General features: G+C 33.9%; 1 protein-coding gene across 1 annotated transcript in view; it reads right to left on the bottom strand.

Annotated features, from left to right (window-relative positions):
• Positions 1 to 18,408, bottom strand: part of NCAPG (non-SMC condensin I complex subunit G) — a 39,316-nt gene that overhangs the window by 4,641 nt on the left and 16,267 nt on the right. The window contains exons 13-17 of the mRNA XM_081303272.1: positions 16,511 to 16,630; positions 8,583 to 8,807; positions 2,717 to 2,898; positions 2,260 to 2,434; positions 427 to 588 (exon numbers count right to left, since the gene is read on the bottom strand). Coding sequence (XP_081159398.1) covers positions 427 to 588; positions 2,260 to 2,434; positions 2,717 to 2,898; positions 8,583 to 8,807; positions 16,511 to 16,630 — 864 coding nt within the window. The remainder of the gene's footprint in view (positions 1 to 426; positions 589 to 2,259; positions 2,435 to 2,716; positions 2,899 to 8,582; positions 8,808 to 16,510; positions 16,631 to 18,408) is intronic.

Raw genomic sequence — 18,408 nt, 5'->3', positions numbered from 1 at the left:
TAAACATGACATTTTCTAATCTTTAAAAAAAAAAGTTATAAACCAATATCAACATTCTAAAAATTGTGAAACTTATGAAGGGAATATTTACACCAAATGAACAAATTTACAGTATGCTAACATGTTCAATTTAATACATCCACATAAATTCCACTCCAGTAAATATAAACACAGCTAATTAAAAGTAAGTGTGCTGGGTACGGGTGGCACATGCCTGTAATCCAAGCAACTCAAGAGGCTAAGGCAAGAGTATCACAAGTTCAAGGCCAGCCTCAGCAATTTAGCAAGACCCTCAAAAAACTTAGTGAGACCATGTCTCAAGATTAAAAATAAAAAAGGGCTGGGGATATAACTCTAAGAGCTGAAGCACCCTGGGTTCAACCCTCAATACAAAAGAGAAAAAAAAAAAATTAGAAATTATTTTACCTCTAGAATCTCATTCAACAGAACCATAAGATCTTTTGCAATGTTGCTACTGAGCTCTAAAGAACTCAAAGCTTTTGTATAGACCCGAGTTTCTGGTGAGCATGGATTTGTTAAGATTTCATTGCAAATTTTTACAGCCAAATTGTCATGTACCGTTAAGGCCTAGAAAAATTAAAGAAAAAAATCTTTGTAAATAAAAAGTGAATATTATAATATAGTTCTTGTCTCATCTAACAAACATTTCCAACTAGTTACCTTGCCATAATCCCAAATGCAAACTATCTGAAACCAAATTTAACGTCTCCCTCACCTCAAAATAAATTCCCCCACTGAATTCTTGTGGCAGATGCTGTGGCCCAGGTCTACCTTCTTTAGGACTGATGCATCCGCCAGTTTTGAAGGCTAAACTTCCCAGCTGCAGAACTGATCCCAGGCCTTACAGGAAGTCACAACTCTTTCCTCTAAGGGCCAGTCCACGTTCAATGAGTAGCCAGTCAATGTACAGGTACAATGATCTAGATTTTGCCAATTCTAAACAACTCAAAGGAATATCCCAGTCTGAAACTCTCTCTGGGATCAGCTGAGCTTCTAACTTGCATGGCAGTTCAGCTTGGCTCTATGCCACAGCCTACTCTCCCAAGATGTTCACTCTCCCAAGATGTTCCTGATGACAGTATCCCCCCCAAACTAAGTCAGACAGTGCCTGTGAAGTCTCATACCAAGGATCTTAAGAGTGTCCCTGAATTCCTTCATTTCCCTTGCATATTAAGCTCTTTCCTTCAAGCTGTTGTACCCATAGCTTTTTTATTATTGTTTTTACTATATCACTATTATTTCTTCTTTGTAGTACTACTTTATACTGTTCCTTATTCTGCAAATCTTTATCTTCTAATCATATAGATAATATAGTTCTTGTCACATATAATATAGTTCTTGTCACATCTAACAAACATTTCCTCTTATTAATATTCTCTTTTTTCTCACCACTTCACCTCATATAACTATCAGTGACCACTTAATTAATCTTCCTAATAAGCAAATTTATCCTACTTACACTTTCATCATAAGCTCTATATTGCAAATAAGGCCAACTCCAAATTTCCTACACTGTCCTTTAAAGCATGATTTGAAAAACCACCTATATCTATTACCTCTACCAATACAACCTTCCTCTCTATCAAAACCACTCCTCAACTTCCATCTAGATTTAAGATGAATTTTACTCAATGGATTTTGAAACTATTACTGCTATTCTCATCATTCCTATCACATGAGTGTTGCCTTTCTCTAAAGTTTTTAAGTGTTTGGTAGCCATATCACTGACTAATACCGTATTTTGCATAATATCCTTTGTAATCTTATTTTTCTTAATAGCATATAATATTGTGACTTGGACAGCATGAAGTCACTAAATATCAAATAAATATAAAAAGAGAAGAGCAATACTTTAAACTTTCAGGCATCTGAAATTATTTAATAACACATTAAATTCCAAAACTGGTAGCAAGTCTGACCAAATGTTATTGCCCTTTTTTGTATCACCAGCATTAACAGGTGAGTCAACATTTTAAAATCAAATGAGACCTAAATAACATAGGTTATTACTTCAGAGTGATTCAGTCAATGATGGAGGGGATGGTGGTAGAGAGGGGATAAATTTTTGGTAACTTCTAAGTAGCAAAAATGTTTGCATCAACTATGTCTATTTTCATGTGACTTCCCCAAGTTTCCAAAAAGATCTTTCCTTCATATTTGTGCTACGCACCATCATACAGAAGTCGAGATAAAAATTCACCTCCTCACTATTTCGACAAGCTAATATTTTTCACCCACCTGATAATCTTGGGAATCCTTGGCCTGAGGATTTAATCCACTTGGTCTTGTCAGATCTACAAGCAACTCTGCAACATTTGTGATATCCACTTCAGCTAAAGGAGATGATGCAGGGGCATTGGCCAGTGTTTGAAGAGTTGGAAGAAAGGCTTCTTCAAAGCATTCTTGATTTGTCCTATTAAAAAGACAATTTGAAAGTATGCTTGCATTATTTGAAAGAAAATCATAATTCTAAAAAAATTATATATAAAATTCATTCCATCAAGATGAAGCACATTTTCATCTAGAAGAGATGAAATTTAGACAGATAAGTAAATTTTTCTCATTTCATCATATATGCACCAAAGAAAGAAAAAATATCTTAACATAATGACGTTACAGATATAATCAGTCGGGGGCAGGGGGAGTGATGAAGTTGGCTTAAGTCAGATTTTGATTTATCAACAGAACTCAATACCTGCTTGCATAAGCGAATATGGGGAAGAAAACGCCAAGGCAATGTCGAAGTCGAACATCATCTTCTGTCACAGGATTGTACCACAACAAAATGAGACGAGAAAGAATCCTGCTGCTAACCAAAAGCCCAGAGAACATCAGCTTGGCTAGTCCTTCTGCAGCTCCTGTCCTGAGTTCAGAAACCTAATAAAGATGACATTCATCAGAAAAATTTTTTCTTTTTAAGGTTCTCAACATAGCTGCCCAACAATATTTTTAAGTGAACTATTAAAAAAATCACTCATGTCATAAATCTGTTAAAGACACATGAAAAGGTATTCTTTCTTCACAGCTAGAGTAATGATTTTAGTCAAATCTAAATGATTTTAGACAAATCAATCCAGCCTTAAAAACTTCAAAAGAACCAAAAGTTCTTTTATAAATGTTGGGGAGGGCAAAATTATATATATTTAAATGCTTAGTATTTCTAAGGAAACACTCAGCAATATTCCCTGTCATCAGAGGAAGTGCTTATAAAAGAAAGCTCTAGAAGTGCGAGTAGAAATGTATCTGAACAGGGTTGAAATGTGAACAGAAGGTATACACATGAAAAAAAGCAGTCCTAGAAAGTGCAAAAAACCTAGGGAAGCTAAAGGAAAAGAGGATGCAGGGGTGTTCAGAGAGAGGTACTGGTACAGTGGTGGTTAAGAATACCGGCAATAGAGACTGAGTTTGGTTCAACCTCTGACACATCCTAGCTGTGTGGTCCTGGGCTTCACTTCTCTGCCTCGTGTTTTTCATATACAAAAAGGGTAAGATAGGAATTATCACATAAGAGTTACAAAGGTGAAGAAAAGTACATGTGCCATGTATACAGTAATCCTCGGTAGTCAGATTATACAGACCTTGAAAATTAGGTAAAGAAATTTAAGCATAATGAGGCATGATATGGAACCAATGAAATTTTTCAAAAGATGGGGAAACAAGATTTACTGAGATTTCAGTAAAATCACTTGGCAGGTTAAAATACAGGAATGAAAAAAAGTCTAAATTAGGGAGATAGAAGTAAAAAGAGTATAATGAGCAAACAGAAGAGCCAGTTCAAAACTATTATCCAAACTCAAAATTATAAGATAACAGAAGTTAAGAACAACAGTCAGTGCTAAGGTGTTGAAATGTGTCTTCCTCACTAACACATTCGGGGCTAAGTATTATCTGATTTTTTTTCTTGTGATTTCTTCTTTGATCCATTTCTAGAAACATACAAATCCCCAAAAATGACAAGAAGAAACAGACAATCTAAACAGATGTAAAACAAGTAAACATACTAAATAAATAATCAAGACTCTCCCAAAAAGCATAGTCCTGGACCAGTCCTCACTAATAAATTCTGCCAAACTTGCAAAAAATTAACAACAACTCTCAAACTTTCCAATAAAATAAGAGAGAATTCCTAACTCAGTTTATCAGGTCAGTTTTCCCTGACACCAAAGCCAAAGATACCACAAGAAAACTATAGACCCAATATCACTTATAAATATAGATGCAAAAATCTTCAAACAAAATATTAGCAAACCAAATCAAATTACACACTGAAAGGATTATATAACTTGTGCAAGTGGAGTTTATCCCAGGAACACAATAGTCATTCAACGTAAGAAAACCAAGCAACATAATGTACTACTTTGAAAACCAAACCCCACATGATCCCTTGACTGATGCAGAAAAACCATTGGACAAAATCCACACCCTTTCATTAAAACAAAATAAAATAAAAAACAGAGGTGGTAATTATAGATAGGAACTACCTCAAAATGATAAAGGATATATATATATAGATATAGATATAGATATATAAAACCTACAATAACCCATTCAGTGGTTAAGATTGAAAAATTTTCCCCCAAAATCAGACAAGACTGTGTGCTCTTAACACTTAACGACTGCTATTCAACACTGTGTAGAAGTTCTATCCAGAAAAATCAAACAAGAAAAGGAAGACATCTAAATTGGAATACTATGTATTTTCACAAATAAGATGGTACTACATAAAGAAACTTCAAACACACACACACACAGAGCCCACTAGAGCTAATAAATGAATTCAACAAAGCTCCAGGGTGAAAATAAAATTAACAGAAACAAAAGTTCCAGTTTAGTTTAGTTTGTATCCACCAACAATGAACAATTCCAAAAAAAAAAAAAAAATAAGAAAAAAATTTCATGAAAAGAAAAAAATACCTAGGAATAAAAGATCTGTTATGCTAAACACAAAACATTGCCAAAAGAAATTAAAAACAGCCTAAGTAAATGAAAAAACATCTTTAATTTAATGTTAAGAAGTATTATCAAGAAAGTGAAAAAACAACTGTATATGCAAATTATGTATCTAATAAGGATATACTTACTCAAGTAATATAAAGAACTCCATAACTCAATTTAAAAATGGGCAAAAGACTTAACAGACATTTCTGCAGATAAGATATACAAATGGCCACACAGATGAAAAGATACTCAACATTATTAATCATTAGGGAATGGAAATCATGTCGCATATACTAGGATGGCTACAATAAAATAAGTGTTGAAAAGGTTGTGGAAAAAAATAAAATACTTGGGAATCAACCTAACAAAAGAGGTGAAAGATCTATACAATGAAAACTACAGAACCCTAAAGAGAGATATAGAATAAGACCTCAGAAGATGGAAAAATATACCCTGTTCATGGACAGGCAGAACTAACATCATCAAAATGGCGATATTACCAAAAGTTCTCTATAAGTTCAATGCTATGCCAATCAAAATCCCAACAGCATTTCTTGTAGAAATAGATAAAACAATCAGGAAATTCATATGGAATAATAAAAGACCCAGAATAGCAAAAACAATGCTAAGCAGGAAGTGTGTATCAGGCGGTATAGCGATACCAGACTTCAAACTATACTACAGAGCAATAGTAACAAAAACAGCATGGTACTGGTACCAAAACAGGCGGGTGGACCAATGGTTCAGAATAGAGGACACAGTAACCAATCCACAAAACTACAACTATCTTATATTTGATAAAGGGGCTAAAAGCATGCAAAGGAGGAAGGATAGCATCTTTAACAAATGGTGCTGGGAAAACTGGAAATCCATTTGCATCAAAATGAAAGTGAATCCCTTTCTCTCGCCATGCACAAAACTTAACTCAAAATGGATCAAGGAGCTTGATATTAAATCAGAGACACGGCGTCTGATAGAAGAAAAAGTTGGCTATGATCTACATACTGTGGGGTCGGGCTCCAAATTCCTCAATAGGACACCCATAACGCAAGAGTTAACAACTAGAATCAACAAATGGGACTTACTCAAACTAAAAAGTTTTTTCTCAGCAAGAGAAACAATAAGAGAGGTAAACATGGAGCCTACATCCTGGGAACAAATCTTTACTCCACACACTTCAGATAGAGCCCTAATATCCAGAGTATACAAAGAACTCAAAAAATTAGACAATAAGATAACAAATAACCCAATCAACAAATGGGCCAAGGACCTGAACAGACACTTCTCAGAGGAGGACATACAATCAATCAATAAGTACATGAAAAAATGCTCACCATCGCTAGCAGTCAGAGAAATGCAAATCAAAACCACCCTAAGATACCATCTCACTCCAGTAAGATTGGCAGCCATTACGAAGTCAAACAACAACAAGTGCTGGAGAGGATGCGGGGAAAAGGGTACACTTGTTCATTGTTGGTGGGACTGCAAATTGGTGCAGCCAATTTGGAAAGCAGTATGGAGATTTCTTGTAAAGCTGGGAATGGAACCACCATTTGACCCAGCTATTCCCCTTCTCGGTCTATTCCCTAAAGACCTAATAAGAGCATGCTACAGGGACACTGCTACATCGATGTTCATAGCAGCACAATTCACGATAGCAAGATTGTGGAACCAACCTAGATGCCCTTCAATAGATGAATGGATAAAAAAAAAAAAATGTGGCATTTATACACAATGGAGTATTACTCTGCTTTAAAAAATGACAAAATCATAGAATTTGGAGGGAAATGGATGGCATTAGAGCAGATTATGCTAAGTGAAGCTAGCCAATCCTTAAAAAAACAAATGCCAAATGGCTGCTTTGATATAAGGGGAGTAACCAAGGACAGGGTAGGGAGGAAGAGCTTGAGAAGAAGATTAACATTAAACAGGGATGAGAGGTGGGAGGGAAAGGGAGTGAGAAGGGAAATCGCATGGAAATGGAAGGTGATCCTCAGGGTTATACAAAATTACATATAAGAGGAAAGGAGGGGTAAGAGAAAAATAATACAAGTGGAAGAAATGATTTACAGTAGAGGGGGTAGAGAGAGAAAAGGGAAGAGGAGGGGAGGGGAGGGGAGGGGAAGGGAGGGGAAGGGGGATAGTAGAGAATAGGATAGACAGCAGAATACATCAGTCACTAGAATGGCAATATGTAAATCAATGGAAGTGTAACTGATGTGATACAGCAATCTGTATACAGGGTAAAAATGGGAGTTCATAACCCACTTGAATCAAACTGTGAAATATGATATATTAAGAACTATGTAATGTTTTGAACGACCAACAATAAAAAAATAAAAATTAAAATTAAAAAAAAGAAAAGGTTGTGGAGAAATTGGAATCCTTGTACACTGAAGACAGGAACATAAAATGTTTCAGATGATATAGGAAACAATTTGGCAAATCCTCAAAAAGGTAAACAAAGAAATACCATATGACCCAAAAATCCAATTCTTGGTATATACTCCAAAGAACTAAAAACAGGCACTCAAATACATATATGTGCACATTCATAGTAGTACAATCACAGTAACCAAAAGGTAGTAATAGCCCAAATGTGTTTCAATAGTTGAATGAAAAAATAAACTGTATACACATTCAATGGAATACCATTCAGCTACAGAAAGGAAAGTGGTATTGCTACAAGCTACAATGTGAATGAACCTCAAAAACATTATGCTAAATGAAGCCAAACAGAAAAAGGGTCACATATTATATGATTCAATTTATATGAAATACCCAGAATAGTAAAACTCAAAAAAGAGTGCAGACTGGTAGTTGTCAGGGACTGGAAAGCAGGGCAATAAGGGACAACTGTTTTCTAGATACAGTACCTTTTGAGATGATGAAAATGTTTTAAAAATTAGATACAGATAATAGCTGCACTAGACTATGAAAGTACTAATTGTCAATTAATTGTTCACTTTAAAATTGTTAGTTTTATTATGTCAATTTAACCACAATGAAATGAAACTATACACAGTCAATATAAACATTTTTAAACAAGCTAAATGTTTTTCTATGCTATAAAAATGTAGGTCAGAGTACGTAAAGAGGGCTGTGGCTGTAGCTCGGTGGTAGAGCGCTTACCTAGCATGTGTGAGGCCCTGAGTTCTATTCTCAGCACCACATAAAACTAAAATAAATAGAATAAAGGTATTGTGAAAAAATTCTTAAAAAGAAAAAAAAATCTAATCCCATAGCCTTTATTATACCTCCTACCAACTCAAATGTAAAAGCATTCTAAACAATTTCTTAAAACTTAAGTCTTTAAATCTTAAGTCTTTAAATCTTAAATCTTTAAAGCTTAAGTCTTTAAATCACAAACCATCTTTTATGAAACAAAAAATATTAATTACTGCCTTTAAGAGTCATTTCTTTATACTGCAATCCTATGCTACCCAATTTAATAGTGAGAAATTATGATAAAAGTGAAATCTGAGATTTAATTAAGATGTCAAAAAAGCAAATTCAAAAATTTTGTCCAAGTTTAAACTTTAGTTCTAAAAACATAAAGAACATAAACAAATTAGATGCTGCAAACGACACTTCATAACCACAAGATTGGAACTATTTCTTACCTCACTATCTAAGAAATCAGAAAGGAGTCTCAAAACATTTTTAGCTGTAGCAGTCTCCTCAACTTCTGTTGATTCTTGTTCATCATCACAGTTTATGTCTGCATCTTCACATTGAAGGGTGTTGACTTTTTTGGTTTTAAATGGTTCAATCCCAAATGTCATCAGCTGGTCAAAGATTGCCTTTAAAGCACTGATTTTTATTGTGACATCATCAATTTGCAAAACCTAAAGTGAGACATCCCCCACCAAAAAGCATTCAGTATAATGATTTATTTATCCTTAGTAAAATGATTACACAAACTTTTACTCAAATTTCAATGACTGTCAGATATAGAGAAAACAACACTTTTCAGAAGTATAATTTAAATTCAATTTAAAATATAAACTTCAATTTTAAAAATGCATTTATTTGTACCATAATAATTGAAATTATATTCCTTAAGAAAAATTTAATCTGGCTAGGGATTAAGCTCAGTGGTAGAGCACTTGCCTAGCTTGTGTGAGGCCCTGGGTTTGATCCCCAGAACCGCAAAAAAAGAAAAAACGAAAGAAGTTAATCTTTGCGGTATTAAAAAAAAAAAAAAATCCTGAATTAGAGGCTGGCTGAATATATTATTCGTCACTTTCATTATAAAAAGAACAATAATACCAACTATGGTTTTATCATTTTTTTAAGATACAGAAAAACTGTTTAAATCAAAATTGTTGATTTAGTTCATCCATCAAGAGAAAAACACTAGATTCTAAACAATTAAAAGCATGTTAGTCAGTTTTCAACTGGACTCTTGTATAAAAGAAGGTAAGCCATAAAAATCAGCAGTTTATATAGTCTGTCTTGAGTTACAAAAATATAAACCAAATTTCAAAGCCATGAAAAAACAGAACTCATTGTTTCTATTATGAAAGATTAACTATATTCTATGTGATTACATTTTGATTAAAAAAACAGAACGTAATCAATGTTTCTGTTATGAAAGATTAACTATATTCTGTGATGACATTTTGATTAATGAAAAAATAACTGGTATATAATTTGGCCTTTAAAATAAATTTAAATACACCTATGATCATCAAGTTGGTCAAACTAATAAAAATCAGGAAAAATGGCTTAAAATTTCAAAACTTGGAAGGAACCAGCATACTTTCTGAGGGCCATACCTATAAATCTGTTAAATCTAAATGTTGATAAATAATATACTAAAATGAGTGCTCTCTACAAATCCCAAACATGCTCCTATCTCAGCAGCAACTTGGTTTCCCTCACTCTTAAAGATGACACTTATAGACGAGGTGTAGTGGTAAACTACAATAGTTCAGTAAGCTGAAGCAGAAAGATTCCAAATTCAAAGCCAGCCCCAGCAACTTAGCAGACCCTGTCTCAAATTTTTTTTAAAAAAGGGCTGGGGATGTGGCTCAATGGTTAAAAGTATCCCTGAGTTCAATCCCCAATACTAAAAAAAAAGATGTACCTTACTGGGCACCAATAGCCCAGTTGGATTCTCACTTAAGATTTTAAAATGCAATAATTTCTCTCTTCTGCCCCTCTAACAAGGGCTCATATATTTCTTACATCAAATTTATTACTAAAACTTAACAAGAAGGATTGATCTCTTATGCCCAAAAAGAGCTATTTTTCTCTAATATCTTTCAATGATAACCTTGAAAATACACTTATAAAGACAACTGAATCTATTTTGTGGTTAATATTTTTGATATTAGCCCCCAGAATATACAAAATATTTTTAAAAAATTATAAAGATTTTTTCTGCAATTGAATCTGATATCATTCACAGATATTTTTAATTTTAAAAAAATCTGACAAAATTAATAGCTAGATCCTAATGGAAATTTACAGATGTAAGTTGTTTAAACAAAGAGTATACTTTCGTTCTTGAAGACTATAATTCCATGATAAGCTTGTTACTTTTTTTATTTGAAAATCTATCAAAATTATGAAATTGTCTCGATAACATCTTTCACATCAACTTGATTTTGACAATTCCTAATAACTACAAGAAATTAAATAGGAAAAACAATATCAAAACTCCTAGAGGTTTCCTTGTCCTGTAGAGAAGGAGTTTGTACTGATTAACTCAAGAATACTCCTGGGATATCTTTGGGATTAAATTCATATTACATTTCTTCTGTCTGAAATGTCCAAGGCATTTATTATTGATGTTATACTACTAAAAAGAAAAACATTACAATTCCATATTTCAGTTTAAAGGTCAAGTGAATTTAAATATCATCTGAAAGCAATTTAAAGATATTTTCTTTGCTTTAGCACTAGAAAGTTTATATAACTGTCTGCCTCTAATCTCTTCTATCAGTTCCAACTTGACTAGAAGAAATTATAATTTTTAAGCATCATCCATAATAACATAAAGGCCATCTTAATGAATGCTTTACCTCATTTTTTAGAGAACTATTTAGTAAGCCAGACATAAACGAACACTTCCCTATCAGATGTTCTAATAAGATTTTTTCTTCCACTTAAAAAAAAAAAAAGTAATGACCAACAATTATTCTAACATTTCAAGGCCCATCTTCTAGAATCCTAGGAAATGGAAGTAGAAAATCTCCTGTTCTAATTATGGTCTACCCTGCATCTCATACAAGATCCTGAATCCATCAGTTCAACAAACTAAATAAAAGAAAAAACAAATTGTACAGACTTTTTTTTGTCATTATTCCCTGAAAAAATACAGTATTAAAATATTTAAATAGCATTTACATTGTGTTAGTTATTATAAGTAATCTAGGGATGATTTAAAGCATACAGGAAGAAGTGCTGGTTATATGCAAATACTTCAGTATTATATTAGGAACTTGAGAATCTGCATATTTGGATATTCACAATGGTCCCGGAACCAATCCTTCATGGATACCAAGGGATGACAATATTAGGCAAAACTCCTTTAAAAATGTAGGATTTTATTTCCCAGATAATAAATCCAATATTTAAAACCAATAAATTTCTCAATTACAAATAAAATTCCCTGCAAAAATTACTAGCAGCATCACTAATGTCAATACCTGCTGATATAAAAATTAATGACTTTATTTTTTCCAGTTTAAAAAGATTAGCTGTCAATTTCTTTGTAATTTTTCAGAAAGTTAAAACATTGAAATTCATGAGGATTACTTTTTTTAAAATAATTATTTTTTAAAAGTACAGCGCTATTTTTCTTCCTTCAATACAAAGCTACAAGTCAGTTTGACCATTCCATGGACAACAGAGTTTTATGTTCTAGGGAAATTTCTTTGCTGAGTTTAGCCCTTTAAAATAATCTTTTCATGAAAATTATGAGCCATATTCTAACACATTATTTTCAACATGGGCATACAAAGCTCTCCTTTGCTACCTTTATTGAACTGTTCAGAAGCAATGTGCATCAAAATTTCTCATGGCTTTTTTATCCCATTATAAACATTTTATCCCACTGGCAACACCAGACTAGTAGAAGTTGAAGTTTATTTTTCAAGTTAAGCTAGGCCCAGACATTAGAGACGAACATCCAAAATCAAGCAGTCTGCAAGTCAAATGCATTCCACTGGTACAACTGATTCCACCACCTCCTGCATATAAGAACATCACTCCAGCAACTACCCCAATCCCATATTACCAATTTTTTCCTTTCAACTGAGTTATTTTTCCGAGTACAAAATATGCTCTGAGTTTCCCCATCTTAAAAAAAATAAAATTAAAACCCAAAATGTTCCTCTTTACCCCCATACCCTCTCTTGCTACCTCCCAATTTCTATTACTCCTAACCAGAAAAACAAAAACCTTAAAAGAGACTTAAATTTTCTTCTGCCCACTCCAGTTTTTGCCTGCCACATAAATTACTCTCAGAAAAGTCACTGAATACTTCTTTACTTGCCAGAAGTGATTACTTATGAATTCTTATCACCTGTTAGAAGCATTGGCCAGTTGGGTCTCCCCTCGTTGTAATATTGCCTTCTAACACATCACCCTCTCCTTATACTATTGATATCACCATAGTCTCTTCTGGTTCTTCTTTATCTCCCTACCTTTAAATGCTGCCTAAGCTATAGGGAACTCAAAGTTGAGATATCTTCTCAATCTATACTCATTCTTCAAGTAACATGCAATCTCTAGGCACTGGATGCTATCAGATACCATCAACAGAAGAGAGACTTCCAGGCTCATCTGCCATGCTGGATAGCTCCTTACACTTGGAACTCATATTTAAATGCCTATTTCTCAAACACCAAATTTAATCATGTCTAATATAGAACACTTTTTATTTATTTCATCCACCTGCCATGAAACCTGTTCTTCCTTCTTCAAAGCAAAGAAAACAATCAATAATGTGAAGAGAGAACCTACAAAATGGGAGAAAATCTTTACTACATGTACCTCAGATACAACATTATTCTCCAGAATATATAAAGAACTCAAAAAAACTTAACACAAAAACAAACAAAAAACAAATAAACCAATCAATAAATGGGCTAAGGAACTGAACAGACAATTCACAGAAGAAATACAATCGATCAACAAATAAATAAAAAAGCTCAGCATCTCTAACAATTAGAAAAATGCAAATCAAAATACACTGAGATTCCATATCAGTCCAGTCAAAATGGCAATTACCAAGAATATAAGTAACAATAAATATTGGATGAGGATGTGAGGGAAAATAACACTCATACATTGCTGGTGGGACAGCAAATTGGTGCAACCACCATGGAAAGCATATGGAGATTTCGAAGAAAACTTGGAATGAAACCAACCATTTGACCCAGTTATCCTACTCCTCGGTTTATACCAAAGGACTTAAAATCAGCCTACTACAGTGATGCAGCCATATCAATGTTTACAGCAGCTCAATTCACAATAGCTAAACTATGGAACCAATCTAGGTGCCTTCAACAGATGAATGGATAAAGAAATTGTGGTATATATACACAATGGACTATTACTCAGCCTAATTTAAGAAGAATAAAATAATGGTATTTGCTGGTAAATGGGTGGAACTGGAGAAATCTATGCTAAACGAAATAAGGCAATCTCAAAACAATCAAAGGCTGAATGTGTTCTCTGATATCTGAATGATAATTCATGATGGGGACAGGGAGTGGTGGGAAAAACATAGGTAGGTACATTGGATTAGACAGAGAGGAGTGAAGGGAGGGGAGGAGGTATGTGGATAGGAATGATAGTAGAATTAATTGGACATTATTACCCTATGTGCATATATGACTACACGATCTGTCTAACACTACATCATGTACAACCAGAAGAATGAGAAGTTATACTCCATTTACGTATGGTGTGTCGAAATGCATTCTACTATCATGTGTAACTAATAAGAACAAATAAAAAATATATAAAAAGGAGGGAAACAGGCTCCTGTTTTCTCCATCATGGGGAATAATAATTTAATCCTTCTGGTTAATCCAACCTAAATCCTTAGTTATCTTAGATCTCTTTTTCTCACATGCTACATCAGATACATCAGCAAATCCTACAGATTATTTTCAATCTTTTTTTTTTTAAGAGAGAGTGAGAGAGGAGAGAGAGAAAGAGAGAGAATTTTTAATATTTATTTTTTAGTTCTCGGTGGACACAACATCCTTGTTGGTATGTGGTGCTGAGGCTCGAACCTGGGCCGCACGCATGGCAGGCGAGCACGCTACCACTTAAGCCACATCCCCAGCCCCCTATTTTCAATCTTAGACTTCCATTTGTGATGGTTAATTTTAGGTCAATTTGACTGAATTATGGATCACCTACAGAAGTGATTAAGGATTACTTCTAGATTAGGGGTTACACAGAACTGGTTAAGGATTATTTCAGGGTATATTTGTGAGAATATTTCCAAGAAAGATTGGCATATGAGTCAATGGACTAATTGTGGGAAGACATGTTCTCAATGTGGGCCCAGACAGAACAAAAAGGGGATCTCCTCTTTCTCCTAGAACTGGAATATACTCTTATTTGTACTTGGACATCAGAATTCCAGACTGTTCAGGCCTTGGACTCCAGGTCTTAATACCAGCAGGACTACAGGTTCTCAGGCCTTTGTTCACAGATCAATAGTTACGTGGTGTTTTAGTCAGCTTTTTGCCTGCTGTGACTAAAAGACCCATCCAGAACAACTGTAGAGGAGGAAAAGTTTATTTGAGGGCTCACGGTTTCAGAGGTCTCAGTCCATAAGAGGCCAGCTCCATTCCTCAGGGCTCAAGGTGAGGCAGGACATCATGGCAAGAGTGTGGCAGAGGAAAGCAGTTCACATGATGACCAGAAAGCACAAACTACTCACCAGATACAAAATATATACCCCACAGCCATGCCCCCAATGAATCACTTCCTCTAGCCACACCCCACCTGCCTCCAGTTACCATTCAGTTAACCCAATCAGGAATTAATTCACGGATTAGGTTAAGGCTATAACCTAATCATTTCTCCTCCAAACCTTCTTGCGTTGTCTCGCATGTGAGCTTTTGTGGGACACCACATCTAAACCATAACACATGGGCTTCCCTGGTTCTCAGGCCTTCAAACTTGGTCTATCATACTAGCAGCATCCAGGGTCCAGTTTGCAGACCACTTATCACGGAAGTTTACAGCCTCCAAAACCATATAAGCCAATTCCCCTAATAAATTCCCTCATATCTATCAATCAACATACAATACATGCATGTATACATATGTATGTTATTGGTTTTATATCTCTGAAGAATCGTAGCTAATACACTATCCTTCTCACAATCCAAATAACCATAAACCTCATCCCAACCATGTCTTTCCTGGATTGCTGAATTTCTTCCTTACTAGTATCCCTGCTTCTATAATTATACCTCTGCAGTCATACCGAGGATATGACAACTATGGCCCACAGGCCAAATCTAATATACCACCTAATTTTGTACAGTATGCAAGTTATAGTTTATTTAAATTTTCAAATTATTAAAAAAATTCAGTACATGTAAAAATTTATGAAATTCAAGTTTCAATGTCCATAAATAAAGTTTTACTGGACTACAGTTGCACTCATTCGTTCATGTACCATCCATTACTGTCTCCCCACTACAACACAAGAGAGGAATGGTTGAAACAGAACTATGGTTTAAATGGTCTAAACTACTTATTCTCTGGCCTTCATAGGAAAGGTGTCCAACCCTTCCCTGGTCTACACCACACCATACCTAGTCAGAGCACAATATTCTATTCAAAGTCTTCCAATTCCTTCCTACTTTATTCATGGTGGAAGCTGACATCTTTTTAGTTCATATACTCCTATAAGAGATAGACATTCTGCAAATTCTTTTTCCTATTACTCTCCACTTTGCTCAGTCTTTCCTAGCCATATGTCCTCCTGGTCCTCAAATGTGCTAAGCAAAAAAAAAAAAAAAAAAAAAAAAAAAAAAATCCTATTCCCAGATATGCTTGTGGTTCACTCCTTCAACTTCACTTTGATACAGGTCCCATTTATTAGTGAGGCCTTCCTGAACTATACTGTCCCTTTTTCTATTCAGTCCTTATTCCCCTTCTCTGCATTATTTTTCTTCATCTGTCATACTACATATTTGTTTATTTTCCACTGTGAGTTTTACTTTCTAGAGTGTAAGCTCTATTAACACAAGAACTTAAAATCTTGTTTTTTCTCACCACTTACCTGTCACATTTTTTTCATAAACCTAGAACAGTCCAGGCAAGGAACTTAATATGCACTTAATATTTGATCTGTGATTAAGATTATCTTAAATTAACATTTCATCTTTCTTCTACAAAGATGTTTTAATTAAAAAACAATCAAAGGACAAAAAATGAGTTCCTATAGATTGTCAACAATCATCATCAATAATCTTCAGAATGAATTAAATATTAGCCTTATCACCAGAGACAGAATAGTTCAGGAAATGCAATGGAGATTTTGTCACAAAGTAAATCCTACCTGTAATAGTAACACAAAGTGTTTACTTGCAAAATCCTTATTCTGTAGTCCACAGCATCCCAAGCATAAAACAGCCAGATTTCTTATTATAGGATGGACACTTATTATTCCAGGAAGAATCTAAAATGAATTAGAAGTTAATTTTGACCAAAGCAAGAAATTTATAATAATATATTAAAATCATGGTCTAAATGTGAATTTCCATTATTTTGTAAATCTACTTCACTGTCATATTGTCTATTAACTCCAAGAAGTCATTTTTCGTTTAAAAAAAGAAAAAAAGGCAAATATTTAAATTGCAAAAGCCAGAATAATTTTCCTGAAACATAGATGATCATGAAACATCTCCAGTATATCTATTAAAACTAAGTCAACGGATTTCCAGTGCCTATAGAATAAGTAAAACTCATTAGAACAATATACACCAACCCTCATCATGTAGTCTTTCCCCATCTTATCATATATCATGCTACCCCTTGTTGTTAGTTTGTTCAACTGGTATGATCTTTTTTCTTTTTAGTGGTACTGGGGATCAAACCCAGGGTCCGCACATGCAAACAAGTGCTCTGCCACTGAGCTGTAGCCCCACCCCCTTTTTATTTTGATTGAAGGTCTTGCCAAGTTGCCCAGGTTTGCTCAAATTTTCGATCCTCCTGAATCAACCTCTTAAGTAGACCAGCTCAACTGGTCTGATTTTGATGCTTCTTATTCAGAAATACAATACAAGCTACAAATGGGAACTGCACTGTTCTTTTAGTCATTATAGAAGCCACATTAAAGTAAAAAGAAGCACATGAAACTAATTTTACATATTAACCTTATTCATTTATATATAAAGTAAAAAGAAGTAGGTAAAACTAATATTATATTTTAATCTTATTTATTTACATTTAATCCAATGTAATCAAAATATTATCACTAAACATGTACTCAATAAAAAACTTATTAATGAAATCAACTCATATTCTGTTGTTTGTACTGTCTTTGAAAGCCAATTTTTCAAAAATCCTTTTAGGATAGATATCTCAATTTGAAGTAGGTTTTAATGGCCACATGTGCCTAATAGCTATTGCATTAAACATTCTTCCCTCCCTTTTTCACATAAATATCTACTCCAATTATGATTGCTTATGACCACGTAGCCCTTTTTCATAGCACATATTAAAGGCAATGGTGTTCACTCGTTTATTTTACTTAACTGATATTCTCCTCTCTTGACAGAAGAACCATAATGGCAGTCTCTAGGTTATATATACCATGTATAATTATATTCCCAGCATTTACTGTAAGCAATCAATAAATATATAATATTTATAATATTATATATTATAATAATCTATAACATTTTATTTAAAACACATAAATATAATTATTTTATTCAAATATCTAATTTACATTCCTTTATTCATCTTTTCAATCTTTAGCCATAGACTCTGTATAGTCATTATGATCACTCAATTTTGTATTTTCTTCACTTAATACACACACACACACACACACACACACACACACTTCATATTTACTCTTCAATTTTAGAGTTAACTGTATTACAATATACCATTCTCTAGTAGGACCAGACGTAAAGTTCCCAAGCAGAGTTTAAAAGGGATTACTTTTCACTAAAGATTCTGCTTCTCTAAAAATAAAACTAAATTCTAAAGGTTGAAGTAGAATCTACACTTTAATCAGAAGCACTAGACAGTTGTCTAGAGAATTTAGAAACTCATGATATCCCAATAAAGGAATTATATTTCAGATCACACAACTGGCTATTTCTCACTAATCACAAATTAAATTAATTTGAACAGAATCCTTAAAAGCTTGGGCATATTCAGAATCTGTTTTCTGATGAAAAATGTGATTAAAGAAAAAAAAGGAAGACCTACATCTGTACTGTC

This window comes from Spermophilus citellus (genome assembly GCF_964194105.1).
Source record: "Spermophilus citellus genome assembly, chromosome: 8".
In the NCBI taxonomy this organism is placed as follows: Eukaryota; Metazoa; Chordata; class Mammalia; order Rodentia; family Sciuridae; genus Spermophilus; species Spermophilus citellus.
This window is presented reverse-complemented; position numbering and strand designations above follow the sequence as displayed.